At 40.4% G+C, this 22,403-nt stretch overlaps 1 protein-coding gene across 2 annotated transcripts in view; it reads right to left on the bottom strand.

The window, feature by feature from the left end:
* The window catches only part of NKAIN3 (sodium/potassium transporting ATPase interacting 3), a 334,300-nt gene extending 317,873 nt beyond the window's left edge, over positions 1-16,427 (bottom strand). For both annotated transcript variants that reach the window (XM_088058130.1, XM_088058125.1), the window contains exon 1: positions 16,219-16,427. In XM_088058130.1, the coding sequence (XP_087914256.1) occupies positions 16,219-16,272 (54 nt within the window). In that variant the 5' untranslated portion in view covers positions 16,273-16,427. The remainder of the gene's footprint in view (positions 1-16,218) is intronic.
* Between the last annotated feature and the right edge of the window lie 5,976 nt (positions 16,428-22,403).

Consider the following 22,403-nt stretch of genomic DNA (forward strand, 5'->3'; position numbering starts at 1 on the left):
CAATATGTATCACTACAAATTTTTCGTTACATGATCTTTAGCTCTGACTTCTGTTGCAAGTCCTTTGTGGGTTTTAATTCAGACTGTGCATTTTTCCTTTCAGCCATTTCTGAAATCAGGGTCAAAAGCAGCCGCAAGAGATCATACGCCTCCAGACAGAATCAACTGTACAAACAATACATTCTTAATCAAACACCCCTGTAAAAGGACCCCTAATCCCTGGGAAATTTATTGTTTTCATAGAAAAGTAAAGATGGAGCAGTGTTCAACCCGTATAGTATATATACTTTTCATGTAAAAATAATTCTTCAGTGAAAGAAAATGGGGGAAAATATGCACAATTCAAACCAGAATCACAAACCCTTTTGCCACAAAATTCAGGAAGAATATTTCTCTTTTATTTCAAAGGGAATAAACTAAACCAAGACTTTCTTCGCCTGCATAAGTGAAAAAGTGCACCTGTATCTGAAAACATCTTTAAAGCAAGGACTTGCCTTTCTTGTTGATACAGGCTGCCCAAGGAGGTCACGGAGTCTTCCCCTCTGGAGGGATTGAAAATCCACCTGAATGAGTTCTGTCCTAGATCCTGTCACCTGTCTTAGGTGACCCTGCCTTGGCAGGTGGTTGGACGAGATATTCTCCAGAGGTCCCTTCCAACCCAAACAATTCTGTGATTTTGTGATATTACCACTGCCCCAGTTCTTACCACTCCTTGAGAGAACTCAAATTATATGTACTTCAGGAATCTTGTCTTACATTATCAGAAAGGTGACCATTTATTGTATTTTCTTACCTTCTACCATTATTTTACCATGATGCTGTGGAATATATTGGTTCCAGGACTGAGTTACAGGTCTTGCTCACAGCTCTCCCTTTCTTCTGAAAGGTGAACAACAGCATTAGTGATGTGTCTCTCCTCACACCTCTGGAAAGGTCTTTAGACAATAATTCCAGCCATAATAAAGTTTCTACCCTGTCAAGTAAAAGTGCTAAATGTGAAGAATTCTGTTAATGCGATGTTATGATTAAGATTTTCAATAAACCACAGCAGGGGAAGCCTAAATTCTGTCTCTTGCAGCAACTCTAATAAAGCACAGTTAATCATCTGAAAAAAATAAAAATTAAAGGAAAACACACCTCAAAAAAAAAAATTTAAAAAAAATATGAAGAAAACTGTGCATGGCTGAATACAAAACCTGAAATCAGTGTGAACATATTTCACTAATTTCCAATAGGTTTTGGATCCCATAATTTTTGAGTTTGTTGGTTTTTTTTTTTCCTTCAATATTAAAGAAGGCCATATTATCTCCTGAACATGCTTGTGTGTATGCTGGTAATATTTTCAACTTCCTTATCACCACCCCTCCATGCTACTTCCAAGGAGATATAAAAAAAATGTTCTGGAAAGGTCAGAAGTTACAGACTATCTGAGTCTTCCCTGTAACAATAGCCTTCTGCTAAAAACTGTGAGGACTTCTACACTTTCCAAAATAAGACAAGAATGAATGAAGATGAATGGATAGAGACACAAACCCCTAAAGAAGACATGGCGATGGTATGAGAAACTACCAGTGACACCATTATAATCTCAAGGTCTACAAAGTGTCTTATTGTAGGTAATGGAGATAATAAATATTTTTAAATATGCATTTAATATCCAAGCAATTTTTTCAAATATGTGAAGAACACTTAAAATCAAGTATTCAGCTGTTATCTTTTAAAACTGATATTCAGCAAGTATAAATGACCAAACCTCCACTGATGTTAAAGCATTTACAGAGGCTAAAAAGCCACAGAAAGTGAGTTTTGAATGATCTATTAACAGAAAAAGCAAGGGATACTGACCTCATTTGTACCATCACCACACACCTTGCTGCTTGTAACACACCAGCATGACATGAGCAAAAATTTCCAAGGAAAAATCTATATTTGTGCTATGAAAAAGCATGAACACTTCAATTGCCGGGTCATCATTTCTGAGAATTTGAAATCATCAGACAAGAAAGGCTTATAAAAGATGAATGGTTATCTTGTGCTTAAGACATGAGCCTGAGTTTTTTCCCCTGGCTTTGTCCCAACTTCTCTATGGCCTCAAGCAAGCTCTACTAGCAGCAGTGGCAGAAAAAGGCTACAAACTCACTTTTGAGCATAGCTCTGAAAAATAGTTCAAAGCTCCCTAAGGATTAAAAAATAACTTGCAAGAAGGACAGAAATAAATAGATTAACTAAGCAGGAAGGGTTATTGGTAAAATTCAATGCCTGTATTACGATTATTACTGGTAAAGTAAAAATTTATCTGGAAATTAACATAATAAAGATGGCACAGTTATAATTATGCCTACATCAGTTAAATAATTAGGGGGAAACTTATTCTACACTAGGTCCTGTGTACAGTTTTAGGAAACAGAAGTGGATCTTCCTGTTCATGCTTCATCTCCTAAGTATTATTCTACTTTACTATATCTGTAGTTTCTTTGATGCGTGTCAAAAAAGAAATCAAAATAGCAAGAGATTTGCAGGGGAACTCCAGAAATGATTCAACTTCCAACACAGCACTGAGAAACTGCTCCTGTGCTGAGCCTCAGTCATGATGCAACAAAGGCAAAACCATTCCAGATGACCCTGGCCATTAGCCGCAGGTTATTAACGCAGCACTGAGATTCTGTTGGTGTACTTCTCTGCCATGAGAGTTCTCTAAATCTCTCTGCTAACTTCACAGTTCCTATGTGCACACTGGCTTCCCTCTAGCCATCTCCAAGCTGAAGAAAGATGTCACTACCTCCACCAACTTGTGTAAGCAAATACAATACTACTTCTCTAACTTAAGAGATTTCTGAATTCTTTATGCATGACAAATGATAACCATTATAGGAGAAAGGCTCACATTGTCATGCAGCCAATATCTCTAATACAAAACTAGAATTGTGTATGAATATGCACTCAGCAAAGAGGGAAATATTTTATAAAAAACAGTGTATGAGGCTTCAAGACATCATTATATAAGAAAATGGCCTCTGAATTTGATGTATCAGACATATTTACTTGCTTATTCAGATACCAGCATATATTAAGTTCTGACACTTGAAAACCTTTTGTTTGCAACTAATAGAATGAAAGCAGAGGTGACCTTAAAAGCATCTTAAAGTAATGGAAGATTTAATAAGAAAATAACATACTTTTAGTCTAGCAAAAAATGTGAGCATATTAATAATAGATGATCAGCACTACTCAGTACAATGTAGAGATCCATGAAACGTTACAAGGCTAAGTCTCATGCTGGTGAAATGCTGGCTGGTAATCCTATTAGAGTCACTACGTGTGAAAGAAATCTTCCCTTGAGGATGTCCAGTGGGTATATTCCCAACCACAACACTTTTCAGATTGGAAGAGGGTACTCATTTTTGCAGGCTTCCTAATAGCTCAGTGACTTCATCTAATGGCACCCTCTAATAGTGCTTGCACTTACCAAGCCCAGTTAGTAGCACAGCTGCCTCAGTTACAGCTCAAGCCCTCTGAGCAGTGATTCCACTGAGTGAGGATGCCAGTACCTGCAGCTCTGTGGGAGATGAGGTTACTCGCTCAGATAGAGAAAGCGCTCAGCATTTAGCACAGTCAGACTGGTGTGCCACTGATAGTTTATGTTCTTTAAAGTCACAGAGATTATTCCTTAAACACCAGCATAATTTATTGCTTCACTTTTAGAGGAAGAGAATTGAATGTGAGTGGCCTGCCTTGGAAATTACTCTTCTGCCTAGATAGCTGGGATTCGATGCCTTCGTCATTCAGAGAAAATGCAACAATTAAGGTTTGCCACCCAGGAGATTTGGATTTTTTCTTCCTATTGCAGTGAATATCCTGTAATTTTTTAGCCAATTCCAAAAAATGGATTGAACAAATGAGTTGACAAAGTACTGTAATAAGAAAACCATGAACTCACAGTCCTTTCAGTACAAATTGAACAGTGCTTTAATCAGCAGAAACAAAACTTCTCCCTGACTTAGAACTGCCCCTTCCCTGCATACAGATGGCCAGTTCGTGTATTTAGGGGATACTTGTTCATTTTCCTGTTCTCCAGAATGTCCTTAAGAGGCTGACTCTTGTCTTCTCCAAGTGCCTGTGGCCAGAGGTGACAACACAAGGAAGAATCCCCAAAGAAGCATCCTGTCAGAGCAGACACTGCCTCGTTCTTCAGGAGAGCTAATTGTGGAGGGACCAAGTCAAATCTGTCACCTCCTAAAAGTAATCTTTCCAGAAGAGAGTCTATGCTTACTACATTCCTCCTGAAAAAGAGATTTTTGTCTTTGCAATATATTTTAGCACCTCTGAACCACTTTGCAAACAGTACACAAATAAAAAGAAATGTGTTCTCCAAATTATGAGCACACCCAAATGCAGCAAACTTGCGTATTGAAATATATGATCACAGTCACTTGTGGCCATTTTAAAAAAGGAATAGTACTAACTGTGTGTGGAAACATGAAGAATCGTGCACCAAGCATAAAACCAGCCTGAACTACGACTCCAGAGACTTTCTGTAGAGTGTAAAGAAAAACATTTGCATGCTTCTTTTTCTGACTCCACTACCAGTTTTGGTTTGTAAGTGCTTGAGGCAGGTTGTATCTCAGACACACATCCAATTCCAGAACCAACCTCAGCTGCAGAGGGCTTCAGATGATCTCTAAAAGGACAAACCCAGCCCTTAACTTGAGGCTTTATTTAGTTCAGCTTCTCAACAGATGAATATACACAGTGAAGCCCCAGCAGTACTGGAGCTCTCCAGCATGGCTGGCACGTGGGCTAAGTACAGTCCAGCCTAGAAATCTCAGTGAAAACTAAGAAATTCATGTGGCCAAGACTTTCACAGCCAAGAGGACCAAGTACATAATTAAAGCCCAAACATTAATTAAATTAATACAACTGCAATTAATATACCAGAATCTCAGTTCAGGCAGATCTTGGTTTGACCAGGACACTCCTTTGGCCACAAGGCACTGCCCAAACAGTTTCCTCAGCTTTCAGTGCAAGTATGTATCACATACTGACTTAAAACACTGAAACCTGGAACCTTTCATGGATACAAAAATTGCAATGAAATGTGTCACCTTCTTCCCCACCCCTAGAAGATACAGGTTTGTTAAATGTGGCCGGAAGAGGCTACAGGCTATAATTCTCTCCAGCTATCACACACACACTTCTTATAAAAACACAGGGTGTGTAGAAAATTTCAGCAGATCAGGGTGGATGCAGATTTAGTATCTGTCCCACAACAGAATAAGCAATAAGGTTCATGTACCTGTGTGATGGGTGTCAGTATGATCCTGGTGAGGCTGTTTCACAGCCTGCATTACCTCTGTGCAAGGCAGCACATCGCATCTCAGCTGCACAGGCTATGCTTTGAAAGGGTCATCAGTGCATTCAACTGATTACAGTTGTGCAGATTAACAAATGTAACTGGTTACAATTGAAATGTAAACACACTTATCTTTGTGATGTCTAACTCATGAAAAAAAACATATCAGAGAAATTAAAGGCTTTATAATTCACTTTAAATAAACTTTGGCACCTTGTGGTTACTTCTGGCCCAACTCAGTCAGCTTTGGCTTTCATGGTGGCTTTCATAGTGACTTTCAACCACTATGAATGAATTACACATTAGTAATAAACAACTTAAAGCCATTCATGGCATCTAATTTATTTCAATGTACTTAAAACTCTTTTCTGACATTTGAATGAAGTTTGGATATAAGCTACTGCCATTCATATGTTGAATTTTTCACTGTAAATGCAGGCTTGGAAGCATCTTTTTTCAGTCCCTTCCAACACTCCCATTCCAAGTGCTCTAATAACTGCAATAAAATTAATGACACTACTAGTTCATCTATCTGTTATCACCAGTTCACATTCCCTTCTTTTCTCAACTAACCAGAGCTTTTCATAATGCTGTACAACCAACATCATGTGAAGAACCACAAATAACTGTGGCAACTTTACAACTAAAGAAAACTTATGTTGTATAGCTGCAAAACACTCAGATAAGAACAATGTATGGGGCCCATTTACAGCTACAAGTGAATTTTTACAGTCTTGCAGTCTTGACTGGTTTGGGGAACAGGGTCTGAATTTTACTGTGACAAACAGGTGAAGATCAGAATTCGAATGTTGCTCTGAAATAACTGAAAGGAGAATTGGGAGCAAATAATTTGGCAAAAAAAAAAATAAAATTAAAAAAAAAGAACATGAAAATGGAAATAGTGCATCATTACACAGCTAGGCACTGGAGCCAAGATTTACTGTTGATGTGAACAGAAATGTTTTATCAGAAGAAGAATGAGGTTGAGCACAGAGCTGTGACTAATCAACATAAGAATTGGAAACAGTTGAGAAAATTGAGAAAAATGTCTCCCAAATTTGGGCATTTTTTAATCTTCCTGAATGCCCATGTTGGTGGGTACACTAAAACAGGTATTTTATAAATGTACAGCTCACTGACTATAGTCTGATTAAAGAATCTGAGGGGATCTCCATGGGAAGACCATCTATCTTCAGTATTCTGAGTAGCTCCATCTGCATTAGAGGACACAGAGGCTTTTCAGGTCTCTATGATGCAAATTATTCAATCAGTAGGAGCAGTAAGGCTTCTATAGCAGTTAAAATATAAACATACTTACCCTAGTGATGTCTACTTAATTCATGAAACAAACACATATTAGAGAAATTAAACACCATGCTTACTCTGCAATAGAAAGATACAGCAAACTTTTAGCAGGAAAAATAAACGGCTCACTGGAAGAGGAAAATTATATATTGTTTTGATGTTATTCTTGTACTATAATGCACTACAGTTTCCAGCTTTAGAATTCTTCAGCTTCAATTCCATATTTTGGTGATTGTGGAAACTAAACTTCCAGAGGAATATTTTTCTATGTGCTACATTTTAACAGAATCCTGTTTCCAAAATACATTTAGACAATAGCTCTTTCCAGTCCATCTAAGAATTTGCACTTAAGTGGGGGAGGTTTTACTGTGGGAGGTTTGGTTTGGTTTGGTTTTGTTTTCTAGGATAATACAGATTTACAAGTTTTCTCATTTCTGCTGTGGCTTGTGCTGAGCTTCACTTGGACTCTCCTAAGTTCCAAGAGCACTTTGCTCACAGGAGATTCCAGAAACTGCTTACAGGGCAGTGAAGTTACAGCATTTCCAGGACAACACATAGTATTCAATGCTCAACCAAAAGCAAAAACTAGAGCTGGATGAGAAACATGCCAGTCATTCCAATCTCCCTAGAAAATATCATCATCATCATCATCATATGATTTTGCTCCCCTGTCATTTTTTATTCAAAGGGTCTGACACAAACACAGTAACTTTACATCAGAATAGTGAGAAACTGGCTTAGCAGCAGCAGCATGTCAGAAAAGATAAATAAAAATCTTTTCCTTAAGATCTTATTTTCAGTGAAACCTGAGGCAGGAATTCCTCCCACACAGAGAGAAAACTTTCATCTCCCTGATGAACAGGGCTTCCACATCCCACTTTTCTTACACTCATCTAAATACACCTTTCTATACTTTTCATCCCATGCTCCCACATAATCTCCTTAACTATAAAAGCATTTCAAGGATCTTCCTGCTCATGCTTCATCTCCTAAGTATTATTCGCCTTTGCTATATCTGTAGTTTCTTTGGTGTGTGTCAAAAAAACTCCTCAGAGACTTCCATTGGGCTCATTGTCAAGCATATACCCTTTATTTATACTTACTCAGCCAAAACTTCTGTACTGATGAAACTGACAAAAAAAAAAAAAAAAAAAAAAAAAAAAGAACCAAATGTGATTATTCAAGATTTACTCTCAACATAAATAATTGGTTTACAGTTATCTTCCTTCTGCATTTCATAAAATTTTCAATTTTATTTCTTTGAGGCATTCACTTCTGTAAGGGATATTTTTCTGGCTGAAACTGGCTGTTGTATTAAGTAGAAAATTTTCCTTTTTCTTTTACTGTATTACTGGCATTCACCAGGTAGAAGGGGTTCACTCCTGCCTTTGGTTGAACATACCATTTTAAAGAGCCTATATGTAAAAGAATGACTTTCAGCAACTTTAATGAGAGCTGTAGGGCATTCAACAACTTGTAAGAACAAGTCCCAAATCACCACAGCATTAAAAAATCCATCTGAGTTGAGATTACATGCAAGATAGGGCTGTGTTTGAAGAAAGACAAGATGATAGGGAAGTATAGTAAAAAGTAAAAGGTCTAAAATAAAATCTTTTACTACCATTTCATTACCAGGGTCTTAATCTCTGTATGTTCCCGAGATCAGAGTACAGTGATAATGCCAGTTACCACTGTCCTTTACAGACCTACCAAAGGCACAGATCCATAGCAAGACTACAAAGATTTCACTGGTCACACATAGAAGAAAAAAAAAAATAAAATAGCCCATGACACACTAAAACCTTTCACAGTGCTGCTGGCACAGCTGTGTCAAGGAATTTCAAGTCTCAGTGTAGGAGTGTCTGATCCAAGCCCTGCTGGCTTACCCTTTAGGAAAGTATGCATTAACTGCTCATGAGAGATGAGAAGAAAACTGTTTCATCTTGGACAAAACAGAGCTGCTTCAAGATTCAAAGTGAGACTCTTTCCATTTGCTACTGCCCGAATTTTGTTTTCAAGACAAATTGTACTAAATAAAAAGCAGTAAGCAATGCTCTTTCTAACCAGTGATAAAGTTTACGCAAAAACAATGCAATTGACTTTACTTTTCATGTTCATTTAATGTCACTTATAAAGCTTACAAATATATCACATCTAGCAAGAGCTAAGGCAGTGGTGCAAACTTCATTGCACTATCATGCTAGCACTCCTCATAAACTGACCTGAAGGAAACTTCAGCAAAACCATCATTTTGGTCTTCACAGTACCATGCCCACCAACCTTCACCCTTCTTATATAACATAAAAGGTGGAAATTAGCACAAATCTCTACATTAGGATGACATTTTTATGCTGAGGCTATAGCAAGACCAGTATCATTTAACAGAAACATTTCATAATGACATCTACCCTCATCTAACCTCCAGTGAATTTCAAAATGTGACCTAGAGGTGAAAAACCCTGTATCATGTTATCAGTTTCCTGGACCACACAGTCACTTTATTACTGCTCCTTTAGTCATCTAAAACCAAAAATGTGCAGTTCATTTCCCTCTACAGACAGAAATAACAGGCTTTTTGCCCCAAAATGACTGCTTAGCAATTAATTACAAGACTGACTGAATGAAATATATTTTGCTTCAATATTAATGAGTTCAAAAGATATGATATACTGCATTGTATCACAGCATTGTTACTTATGAAATAATAAATCTCCAAGCAATCACAGGTACTTCTCATTTACTTAAACATTGAAGTTTGACACCAAGAGATGAAACAGAATTGTTATTGCCATATCAAGCCTATTTCCACTGCATTATAAACACAACAAATTAAGAAACTAACTATTTCAAAATAACTCAAATTACTGTATATTTCAAATACCTTCCCAACATAGAATTGAAGACCCTTATTCCTTATGCTCTGGTAAAATCACAGGATAACCTAAGTTGAAAGGAGTCTTTAGAGGTCATCTGGTACAACCTCTATTCATAGCAGGGCCAAATTTGATATCAGATAAACTTCAGTTAGATCAAGTTTTTTAGAGTTATGTTTAGCTCAATTAGAATTTATTCAAGGATTGAGTTTCCAAAACTTTTTTCAAAAACATGATCCAATAATCCCACTATGATTTTTTTTTCTAGTATTCAATCAGAACTTCCTCCGTGTTGCACCCTGGGTCCTTTGCCTCTCAGCTTCACTGAGCACATCCGAGAAGTGATCATCTTAGCATGTATGGAACACATTGATTTCCTCCAGTTCTTATCAAGTGAAGTACGAAACCTCCACTCACTTTTCTTGTATAATATCATGGTCAATGATTGGTGTGACTGGTTTGACTCTCTTTGGTCATCTAATCAACTAAATTCATATCATAGGGGGGGCAAAATGCAACACTTTTACCTGAAAAATTAAGGTAAATTTTATTACTTATTTGTCAATTTACCAAATTGGTCTTAAAACTAAAGGGCCTCTTTATACCTGTAAGATGCAAGTAAAATGCAGACTGAAAACATGAGCTAAGATTAGCTAGACTTACAAGTTTTTATTTTGAGTTCCAAACCTCACAAAATTGGCAATATTTAAACACCACCTAAGCAACTGCAAGTGCAATCAATCCCAATATGATCTCCAAAAAAAACCTACAAAGTGTTCAAGTTCTTCAAGTCCTACACAAATTCCATTTAGATACAACAATATTCTATTGAATTCCAATGACTTTCTAAACCACAATATTTGTTTCTTAGTCCCAAGAATGGGGTCTAGGTAGAGTGTAGTAGATCTTGACACAGAACCAGACCAGAAGCATATCTGAAGGTTCTTACAAAATTTTCTGGTCTTATAGACAGGAAAAACAGCTATATAAATCACAAGTTTCAGTGTATTAATTGTCATTATTATAATTGAAATCTTAACTCTTTCACTTCATCACTATAAATATATTCATTAAATGTTTATATGACAATTAACTGTCCCTCAGTCATAGAGCAACCAGGAATTGCAGAAAAATAGTCTGCTGTGGTGGATGAAGCCAAAAACTGAACAAGAGCTGAATGATTCCTTTCAGAAATGTACCCAGTTCAGAAATTTCAGAGGACTCTGAAAGTTCATGTTTCCTCAAGTTTTGAATTTCTCACTTTGGAACACTGAACAGCAGAGGTCTGACATGCAGCTTCAGCAGGAGGGGATTTCACTTCTGAAGTTGAATTTCTGGTGCACAGAGATGTTAAATCCTACAGTACTGATGAGCTCAGAATGTGCATTTTACTAATAGGTAACTCCCAACAATTTTGAAAAATAAATTAAAAAATTCAAAGCAGAAAACAGGGTTAGTTTTTACTCTCTTGCTCCTGATGAGAGAGTTCCTAAACAGTATATAATATTATATATTTTTGGATTGTGAATTTTTAACTCAAGTAGTTCTACTGGATGCAGAGTATTACTTCCAATGCTAAGGTCAAATATATAAACTATAAACCCACATTACAAGCGTGTCAGCCTCTTAGGCACAGCCACCAGCAGTGATTACATGTTTTGGGAATGTCATTTGTGTTATCAGAAGAAAACACCATTCCCACCTCAGCTGTTGTAACAGAAAGTGCAACATCCTGCAACCAGGGCATTGTTCAGGGCTAAAACCCCAAGCTTTCTCCATCCTTGCTAGTACAATAGGCACTCCCTCAACTTCCTCCTCTTTCATCAGTGGACAGATGCTTCATCTCCAGATCAATGGGCTGGTAATTCTTTAATCAACATTAAAAGTGCAGCAATTTATTGGTTCGAAGATTTTACTTTCTCAAATTTATCAATTCCCTTGAATCCCTGAGCTGTTAACTGAATAACTGGTGTCTGTCAGTTCTAACATACAAGCATCAAGAGTCAAAGTCATTGACTTTGGGTTTATAGAGCCCAGCTCTATAAAGTATTTAAAAATGAGACAAAAATCTATGCATGATGTATGCATATATCACTTCCCAACATAACTGCTGAAATTCCATGATGTCCAGTAACAAATGATGAAACAGTATTGTTCATTCTAATGGATACAGTCTCATCTCCAAATGTAAGGATTTACATATGTCATTATAATTAATGCTAATGGCAATCATAAATCTTCTGAATATTGAAAGGGATTAGGCTGTTAAAATGACCAATCGCACTTCCCAAACACACACTAGTCAAAACATTAGTACATAGAAATTGTGTTCTCACTGGAATAATTTTTCAGTGTGGCCGGCTGACGCTTTAATTATTTGGAAAGTAACAGGTTAAGTAGGGAACAGCCTATTTTACACTAGCTATAACTGGATAAACCATACACTTCTAAATCAGGACCTACAGAATGAACACACTGCAGAGGAGCCCAAGGACAAACACATGAAATGAGACTGTCAAAGCCATGAAGGGACTTAGTCACACACTTTTCATCAACCATCCCTTCACCACTTTGAAAATCTCATTCACCATCCCTGTATTTAGAGTTCTTTGTGTTTGTTTATCTGTACACTTCTAGGTCCCAAAAACTTCCACTTACTCTAAATGTTGAAACAACATTATCCTGCTAAGGTAGTTTCTCAGAAACACATTTTCAAAGCAGCAGGAAGTTTTTCACTGTGCGACATTTATTAACACAAATTGGATTCACACAGCTAAATCTTGCTGCAGTTCATTGTCAATTCACCCCTTCCAGAATTTAATATTTTTTGAATTTTTTTTTTTTTTTTTCCAAACATTTTCATCTTTCAGTGTTTTATGGCATGGTATCTGCAATAGCACAGGCACAATCTTTGCCAGCTGGTCTAATTTTCTGGTACAGACAAGGCCAATGTCTCAGACTTCTAATGGCATCAGTAAGAATTATGGCTGTAATCCAAAGGATTCATACGTCCTTATGATATATTTTCCCAATGTATACATAGCTCCTAATAATCTTAATGACATATTTATGCACAAAAAGATACACATACACTTCATTGTTTTTTGCTCAGACACCTTTGGCAATGGCATATGACAACGCTTCAGTCAGGAAGAGCAAAACAGGGAAAGATCAAGGAGTGGCAAGGGGGCAAGATAAGTTTGTGTTCTTCTTGCACAAAATTTCCTTGGTTTTCAGAAGCAAAATCCACATGAAGGAGTTCAATGAAACCCTGAAAGTGATGAACAGCTTTTCCTGAACTTGTGCCACCTACATTTCCATCTCAATGATTTTTTCCAGAATTCTGCATTACACATAATGACATGGATTCCATTTACAAATGAAGTTACTATTAAATGATAGGAGACTAATTACAGACTGTCCTTAGGATTACTGAATGAAACACTTAAATGCATTCATTATAAAAAAAGTAAAAGATGTCAGCAGAAAAACTCCACTTTCGTGGATTAAAGCATAACTGAAAATCACTATTATTGCCATTTGATGTCAAAATCCCCCAACAAACAGGACTGAAAATTACAAGCAAATCTTCTTGCAGTTAATACACTTAATGGGTTAACATTAGAGAAAGGGTATTTTATTCACAGTAATGCAATAACTGTTTTCCTCTTCACTTTTGCCTTGGCTGTTTGTTTATACATTGCTGGGATAAAGAAGGCAAACGTTAAAGGCAAAAGTTTTAAAGAATCAAGGAACTGTGCTTTGAGGACACTGAACGATACACTCATCTTTAGAGCAAGCAAATCTTGTTTATGAACATGTCTCCAGGGATTTGACTTTTTTACTTTCCATCTTACACAGAAGAGAATCTACGTAGTATATGCATGCTATAAAAGGTTTTACCAGTTGTATTCAATTAGAAACTTCTTTCTCAGGTAATATCTAAAGGTTAATCCTAAGGATAAGTGTGAGCTGTTCCCAGGCCCTTCTCTGACATGAGCAAAACATGACTAACATAAACAACTTCTTTTTTTTAAATACGTGCCCATCTGTTTTCAAAGTTTTTTTCTGAAGTTGTATAAATCATCAGTACTTCTGAAATTCTACAAGTACAGTACAAATGCTTGGATTTTGCAACATTTAATCTAAATATTGTCTACAATCACTAATATCTCTTTCACCCCTCCATAGGGGATGCAAAGTAAAATAAATCTCACTTAATGAGAGTAATGTCCAGGGATGCAGTTTTGCTGCATAAGTTTTATATTTATGATCTCTAAGATATTAGAAAAAGATTTAAACTCTCTGTGGTGTTAACTTCTACATGTGTAAACTGAACACTGCAACCACTGAGACCATGGACAGCATCTGAGCCTTAAATTCATGGGCTTAGGAATGATACTCCCCAATTTCATTCTCCAGCTGAGACTCTCTAGATCATGCTGCCACTTGCACCTCCCTCTCCCCCTCTCCTTTCCTCCTGCAGTGCCTTGAAAGGAGTATAAGAGGCCCAAAAAGCAAAGACCATGGGTAGAGATAAGAACAATTACTGGAAACAGCAATGAGATAAGAAAAGGAACAGTAACAGCAACAGTGTTAATGACAAAAGCATGCTAAAGAAAGAGTGATTCGCATGCAAAATGCTCATCCCAGCCCCACCAGACCGCAGTCGTGCTCCCCTTGGCTTGGAACCAGGGCCTCTCTCACTGCTCTCTCCAACTTGGGACTGGTGCCACACTACCCCAAACCATACCCCAAAAGAAAAATGGAAGGACACCATTCTCCCTGGAAGGGAGTCCTTTTCCTCCACCTGTGGCAATGATGTGAGGTAGCATAGAATAGCCTCCAGGTTCCTAGCCATGTCCCCTCCAGGCTACTGCAAAAAAAATTAATCCCATCTTGGCTGGAACCACGACATAATAACTACTAGATTACTTCTTGAATATAAAGAAAGACTTCTAATCTTAAATGAAAATAAATTAAAATGACAGCATTTTGCCATACAGACATTTATTAGCACCTGAAAGACATAGATATGACAGTGGAACAAGAATATAAAGCAGGTAAGGACAGCAGAAAAAACTATGCATTGAAGTAATTTTTGAAAGTTGTTATATCATCTGATAGGTCTTTTATAAAACACAACTCTTTTCCTGAAAGAGTTTTTATGCATTTCTCTGCAGATTATGGTGGCCATTCACACTTTACATCAATTTTTATAGCCTCCCAGTAATTCTACAGAATAGTAAATACAGTTACTATAATACTCATAACTGGCAAAGAGATATATTTGAAGAAATAGGGTTTGTTTCTCCTCCCACATGCATGATGTAAATCAGGAGCAATTCTGCTGCAGTCGTTAGCACAAAACTGATACAAAACAAGAAACAAAAAATAACAGTAATGTATACAGAACACTTTCCTTACACTAAGAGTACAAAATCATATGCCTCCTCTGGTTTTTGGCTAGGTTGTGCCGCTGAGTTACTTACACCACACTAAGCTCATCACTCTATTCACATGTGAATAAGGTCCAGACTCACACTGGAAACAATGGAGACACGCCAGTTTACACAGGCTAAGAGCCTGGCACAAAGCCTTGAAAATGAAAGGAGATTTTCAAATAAATGCAATATGTACAATTACTTCTGGAGTATTACCTCTGAAACAGAAGCGATTTTCAAAGTTTTGTAAGAGAAAACTAGAAAGATCGCAAAGGATTACGAATACAAACAAACAACCCCCACCCCTACCCCCCACTAAATGCATCCTACTTTTCTTCTTTACAGACACACACACACAAGGAACACCGCTCATTTTAAGAGAGATCATGTGGCAACATGATGAAACTGAGTCACTAGAAAAGAGAAAAATCTTTTAAAACACTCTTGGGACCAGGGACTACCGTTCAGGGGAGAGTATTATTTTATCATCCTGCTAATGAGCCAGATGAAGGATTAGTGTTGTTTGGCGGTGATTTATCTCAACAACTGTTTTCTCTAAAATAACTATGCCAACTCCACTAAACAAAGAGAAGAAGCAGCGCCGTTCTGTTGTTTCAATTGCACGCTGAGGAATACTTAAGCAGAGGAAAGGAACCCCAAGAAAAGTCACAGGAGAGGGCCGGCACACGCCGCTTTTACACAGGTTAAGAAAAATAGAAAAAGAAAGAGGTGGCGATGCCGGTCCCCGCATCTTCCCACCGCGCCGGCAGCGCCCAGCAGTGTCCGGCCCCACCGCCGCCCCGCGGGCACTGACGGGGGCACCGTCAGCCTCGTTCCTCCCCTCCGCCTTTGCTTTGAGCAGACAGGGGAAACCCCTGCCTGGAACCACTCGATTCCACAGGGGGAGTGACACCTCGAAGCGACACCAGGGCGGGGGAGCCGCTCTCCCTCAGGCAGGGAGCGCTGACACCGCCAGGGCTGGGGCGCCGCGGCATCCGCCCCGGGTCGCCGACCGTGTCCGTCCCGCAGCCACGGGGCCGCTCTGACCCCGAGCCTCGTCGCACCGCCAAACTTACGAGCCGGGGCGCGGGGGCGCTGGGCGGGAGCGCCGTCGGGGCGGCGGGCGCGGACAGCTCCGCGGCCGGGTCACCGCTGCTCTGCGCCCCGGTGGCCGTGCCCGGGGCGAGGGAGAGAGAGCCCGTCCCTGCCCGCCTCCCGCGAAGCCGAAGCGTGCCCCGGCACTCACCAGCTGCAGCGAGCAGAGGAAGATCAGCGTGCAGCGCCCCGTGCAGCAGCCCATGGTGGCAACCGGAGACCCCCCGCCGCCGCTCCGCTTCTTCCCTCCCGCACTGACGCGGCCCCGGAGGCGAGGCGGGGGCTCACCGCATCCGGACGGAGCGGCCGGGCGTGCGGGTATCCCCCGCCTCCTGCTGCCTCGCTCCTTTGTGGAGGGGCTTCTCTCGGCGGCGGGAAGCAGCGCGCGGAGGTCGGCGCGGCCCCAGGGCTGGGAGCCGGCGGCAGCGGAGGGCTCTGCCCGGCTCTGGGGAAGGGGCAGGGGCCGGGGGTGGGCGTCCGCTGGCCGGGGCGGGGTGGGCAGAGGGAACGCGGGTGGGGAGGCGGGGGCCGCGGGTGGGGAGGCGGGGGGCGCGGGTGGGCGTGCGAAGGAGGGCGGGAGCTGTGCGAGGTGTGAACGGGAGAGGAGCGGGGGCGGCGGCGGGCTTTTCTCAGGCGCCGTGCCGGGGATCCCCGGGCGGGCAGTTTGCTGGGATTTTGGAGGCTCCGAGGGCAGGCTGTGCTTGAGGGGAACTTGGCGGGAGGGGCGGGGGGCTGTGCGGACAGCAGCAGCCCGGCGGGGGCCGTTTGTTGCGAGCGCCCGGGGAAAGTTGAAGGGACTGTGGCGGGCGAGGCGGGGAGCGGCGGCTGCCGAGCGGCGGGCCGGGGCAGCCCGGCGGCGGGCGGGGGCCATTGTTCGCCGTCCGAGCTGTGCCGGGATTGGAGCGAGCTCCGGAGGAGCAGCCGGGAGCCCGATCCTCAGGGAGTCCCGCTGGCAGTGCGCCCTCCCAGCGGGTGCCCGGCGCTACCCGGTGAGCCTGCTCCCCTTCCCGCTGCCCCAGCCGTGGCGGGGAGTGTCTGGGGGATTGAGGCTGCTGCTCGGGCTGTTCGATGCCCTCCTTGTCCGCGCACCAGTGGTGCTAGGGGCAGGGGTTTCCCTTCCTGGCAGCGCCATTTGTGCCGGGAGAGCCCGCTGGCTCCTGCTGTCCCTCGCGGGTGTGAACTGGGAATGGGCTCCGGCGAGAGGGACTCGGCTCCGGCAGACACCGCTCCTGGCAATGGTAAATCGTAGAGTCGTTCAGGTTGGAAAAGATCTAAGATTCTCAAATCCAGTCGTTAATCCAGCACTGCCAAGTCCATAGCAAGGAGACAAGATGAACAAACAGTGCTCTCCAGGGGCAGTTGGGATAAACAGGATCAGCGGAGATACTGCGGTCCCATCATCTATAAATGTAGTTTGGTCATAGACAAGTAATCTTCTGGGGCGGGATAATAAATCCAAATATACACACCGTCCCTTAAAAATACGGTGTGGAGATGATATGTTGATGGAGTGTCGGCTAACTTCCTTTTTCCCTTTTCCAACAAAGTATAGATAAATTAGATAATTTTTTACAGGCATTAAGGCATGTTCCACTCACTAGACAACACTTTCCTACAGCCTGTTACCAGCTGCTGTTCCACAATATAGAGACTTCTGCCACAAACACTGAAGCTTGCCCTGGGGGAAAAAAAGAACAAACCATAAAAACAAACCACAAAACCAAAACCTTATCTTCTACAAGGCATTTTATTGAGTTATCTGATTAATATCTCAGTGAAATACACAGTATTGCATCCCCCAACTACATACAGTTCTTCATTTATATATTAAATAGTAGTGACAATATTCAAACAATTACAAGGCAACTGTAAAACAGTATTGTGTCAGATTAGATTTGGAAAGCTGCGTTTTTCTACCTTTTTTTTCCCACCCTTTTAACATTAAGAGAAACATTAAGACAATTTTAAATACCAAACTGAAGAAACAAAAGGAAGACAAGTAAGAAGCAGATTCTGCTCATCCAGGATGTGTATTTGACTAGGTATGTATTTGAGGAGCACAAAATATAATCCACATTGCACAGTATACAAAACTTTAATAAATCCACCTGAGATTTATATTTCTATGTATGGCTTTTAAGACAAAATTGTACCTGGGGCTAAAGTTTACTAAAGTTCCATGTTCTGAGAACATATATATTTTGAAGGATGAATACTTGAAGGTACAAAAGTAAATTGAAGAGGTGATAGTTGCCAAAAATATAGTGTGCCAGGCTTTGTGAGCTGGTACATTTTATGGATAATTATTTTTCTATAGACAAGACTTAGAAGAAGCATCATCTCTCTGGACTTCACTGAAGTATTTAGTAGACTACAAAATCTTTTTAGTTAAACCCAATAATATGGAGATTAATAATAAAAATGGCAGGATGGGTAAGGAACCAGATCAATGAAATGCCAAGAGCTAGTGCTGAAGAGATTTTACTTGTACTCACCATATTCAGTCCCTATCTTTACATTAGTGGGATGAGGTCCATAACTTTCCTCTATTTCTCCCCTAGAATAGTGCTCTTCTGAGAAGCAGCTAAACCCTGTGGAATAAGGGGTGGAGAATGTGATAGTTTTGGCTGCAACAGAGTTAATTTTCTTCACAGTAGCTACTAGGTGAGTATGTTTCTGGATTTGCACTGATACAGGGTTTATAATTCAGAGATGTTTTAGTCACCTCTGAGCAGGGTTCACAGACCCTCAAGGCCCATTTCTTCTCATCTTTCACGACCAACAAAGGGGCTAGGAATGCACAAGGAGGTGGGAGGGGACACAGCTGGGACCGCTGACCCCAACTGACCACAGGGATATTCCATACCATATGACATCATGCTCAGCATAGATTGCTAGTGGAAAAAGGAAGAGGGGAACTTTTGAGGTGATGGCATTTTTCTTCTTCCCAAGTCACTGTTACACATGACAAGGTCCAGCTTTTCTGGGTCTCAACACCTGTCTGCCCATGGGAAATAATCAAAGTCCTTGTCTTGCTTTGCTTGTATGCATGACTTTTTGCTTTCCCTATTAAACTGTGTTTATCTCAGCCCATGAGTTTTCTCCCTTTTACCCTCTGAATCTCTCCCCTATCACATCAGGGAAAGGTGGGGGAAGAGTGAGTAGCTGCATGAGGCTGAGTTTTCAGCTGGGGTTAAACCACAACAAGTGGGAGCAAGTTTTTTAGAGGTTTATGAATCTCTAATATTTTTCTCTTTGTTTTCCCATGTTCCTGAAGCATTTAGTTATATATGTCCTCTAGCAAGTCAAAATTGATCCTCCCCTCAAAAAAAGGATAGTTGTATTATACCTGAGTATAAGGTTTCACAAAGGAAAAAATTACACAACAGAATGCTGTAGAACATGACTTCCATAGGAACACAAGGTACTAAAATAATAGAATAAACTCTCACTGCAGCTGAAAACACTGACCAATAGAAGTACAGGAGAAAGTACCTGGATCAGAAGGAGGCAAAAAATGAAGTATGGTTATGAGAAGGCATAGGATTTCTAGAACATATCAGAGAATGCAATATAAGAATAAAATAATGAACAAAGCAAATAGGAAGGACTGTATTTTACAGCTTTTTCTACCCATGAATTTGGTATAGAAGCTGATAGTCAAGTAACAATAGAAAGTAATTTCCAGCTGTATAATGAAGACAGCCCTAATTCAGCACCATGCATGCCAAGTAGGTGAAAAAATGGTGTAAGTTCTAAAAAGTCCTGTGGACTCTTAATGTCCAACAAGATATGCTGTATGGATGCAAATTCAGTGCTCTTGAAAAGAAAGCATGTCCTCAAAAGCTTTATGACATGTCCATGTATACATGGCCATACCCTCACATAAGTGTATGATTTCCTATGCTAAAGCTGTAATCCTAGGGCATCAAAACTTGTGCTTCTTAAGTTTGCATTCAAAGCAGAAAACCAGGGCTGTTCACATTCAGAAATATAGCATCATAAATAGCATTAAGAGATATTAAAAGTATGTCATGGACACTTCTAATTCCTATAGAATTTATTCCTTATTAGGTTATAATCTTGGAGTTTTTCTCAGCCTGCACCAAATTATCCTGTCATGGGCCGGGCCTTAAGGAGATGCATTTTGTTGACTCTGCCCATTGGACTACAGTAGTAATCACAGATGACAGCAGAAACACTTTCTTCATAGTTTGACTTTTCCATTCTTAAACATGAATATTAGTCAGAGGAAATTAGTGATGACAATAAGCAACAGTGACAAAAGATAATCCTAATCCTGGAAAGATTTGTGTATTTACTTAATTCTTAACACCAAGCATAGCCTTTTATGCTGTGCAGAGATTAGGTAAATACATTTAGGGTCTGCAGAATCAGAACTTAACAGATTCTTGTGGCCTCAGATTTCACCTTTAACTTTGGCATTTAATGCAGAAAGATTGAGAATCAGAAGCTTTGTAATTACTTTTCGAGCTTTCCCAGAATGAGGGAGGATACAGGGGTCTAAACGCACCTCCATAAAGCTATCAACAGGTCACACTTCAGGCAGACTTACAGTTATGATAGCTTAGAAAAACATTCCACTGTGTATTCCCCAAGCAGTCTTGAAATACCTCAAGCAAACTAGAAACCCTATGAAATTTAATATAGCTTTAAAGACAAATGAGAGTTTCAAGATATTATCAGTGTTTTTAGTAAATCCTATTTTCAATTTATTCTTCTGAAAGCAGATACACAATATAATGATCTAATTTTTCATTTCGATGTTAACACCTGCTGCTAGGAAACTGCATTCTTCATTAAAATGCAAGTACTTTATGGAATGAAAATATATGTTCTTTGTGAATGACTTTTTTTTTACTTTAAAGAAATGTTTTAAATGATCAGGGTCAGTGTGAGGAACCATGGCTCTCAGTGGCGAGGCAAGTCCATGGGGAAAGGAATGGGGACTGGTCAGTGTCAGAGACACAAGACAGCCCAGGCTGGGCTTGTTCCTGGGGAGGCAAAGCTGTGGGTAGCTATATATCAGCCCTGCAGCTGAGACAACACTGGGGCAGGAACTGATGGCCCTTTTGGGGCTGAGATGGGGTCCTGGGCTCTGGGCAGGGTTTTGGGAGCCCAGGGGGTGGGCAGAAACAGGCTGGACTGGTGGTGCCCTTGGGGCCCTGACAATATGAAAGCAGTTTTTAAAATGTGAGTGCTTTAAGTGCACAGACTGACTCCCTATAACTCATTCTGGTTTGTCAGTGGTAGACTCCAGCTCAGCTTTGGGTTTTTTTTTTTTCCTATATTTAGCTCTTCTTATCTTTTTTAAATGTTTGTTTGTTTGTTTTTGGTACAATGCATAATGCATGTCCCTATAGCCAGGAACAGCAAAACTGGAATAAAGCACAAGTTCTTAGCAACCGTCTCCCATATTAATTGCAGGAACCAAAAGGCTGGTAAAAGATTCAGATCTAAATATAAATATTATATATATAAATATAAATGTTCAGATCTCTTCACTGTCAGTGACAGGACTTGAGGAAATGGCATGAAGCTGAGTCAGGGGTGGTTTGGGTTTGATATCTGTGTGAAAAGATTTTTCACACAGAGGGAGGGTGAGCAATGGAGAAGGCTCCCCAGAGAAGTGGTCACAGCACCAAGCCTAACAGAGTTAGGAGAAGTGTTTGGACAATGCGCTCAGGTGTGACTCTTGGAGTGTCTTATGCAGGGCCAGGATTTGGACTTGATCCTGATGGGACCCTTCCAACTCAGCATGTTCTATGGCACTATAAGGCTTTCTTTTTGCAGGTCAGTATTAATTTTGAACCATTCATTGTGCATAAATATTGGTACAAGCCTCAATTTTAATATGGAAAAGCTTGACAAGAAAACTGACATGCATATTTATATAGAAAAGTCCTTCAATATCTAAAGCTGAATTCATAGTGTCTGAAATGGAGTATAGAATGGATTGTTTTTCTTTACTTACTGAGGGTTTTGCATTAGACTTGAAAAGATGGCACTGGTACCAGCTGCGTTATTCACAGCCAAAAATTTAAGATGCTAGGTTGGTCTGAAATACTTCTGACATTTGCTTCACTCAGGCTTTGCTCAGCTTTTGTGACCTGGTGAATGAGATTTTGAATATAGGGATCAGTGATCACCACAGGTCGTGGCAGAGGTTTTGTCACAGTGGGAAATGTGGACAGTACTTCCTGTTCTGGATCTATTCAGAACTCCCACTAAAGTCAGTGGGGGTTTGGGAAGCAGTGAGCACATTGCTAAGATCTGAATAGGGCTGGGAAGGTAGGTTGAGAGGTTGTTCCATGC

This window comes from Pseudopodoces humilis, chromosome 1 (genome assembly GCF_049639895.1).
Source record: "Pseudopodoces humilis isolate 2021_Gansu_Grassland_sample_001 chromosome 1, ASM4963989v1, whole genome shotgun sequence".
NCBI classification, from domain to species: domain Eukaryota; kingdom Metazoa; phylum Chordata; class Aves; order Passeriformes; family Paridae; genus Pseudopodoces; species Pseudopodoces humilis.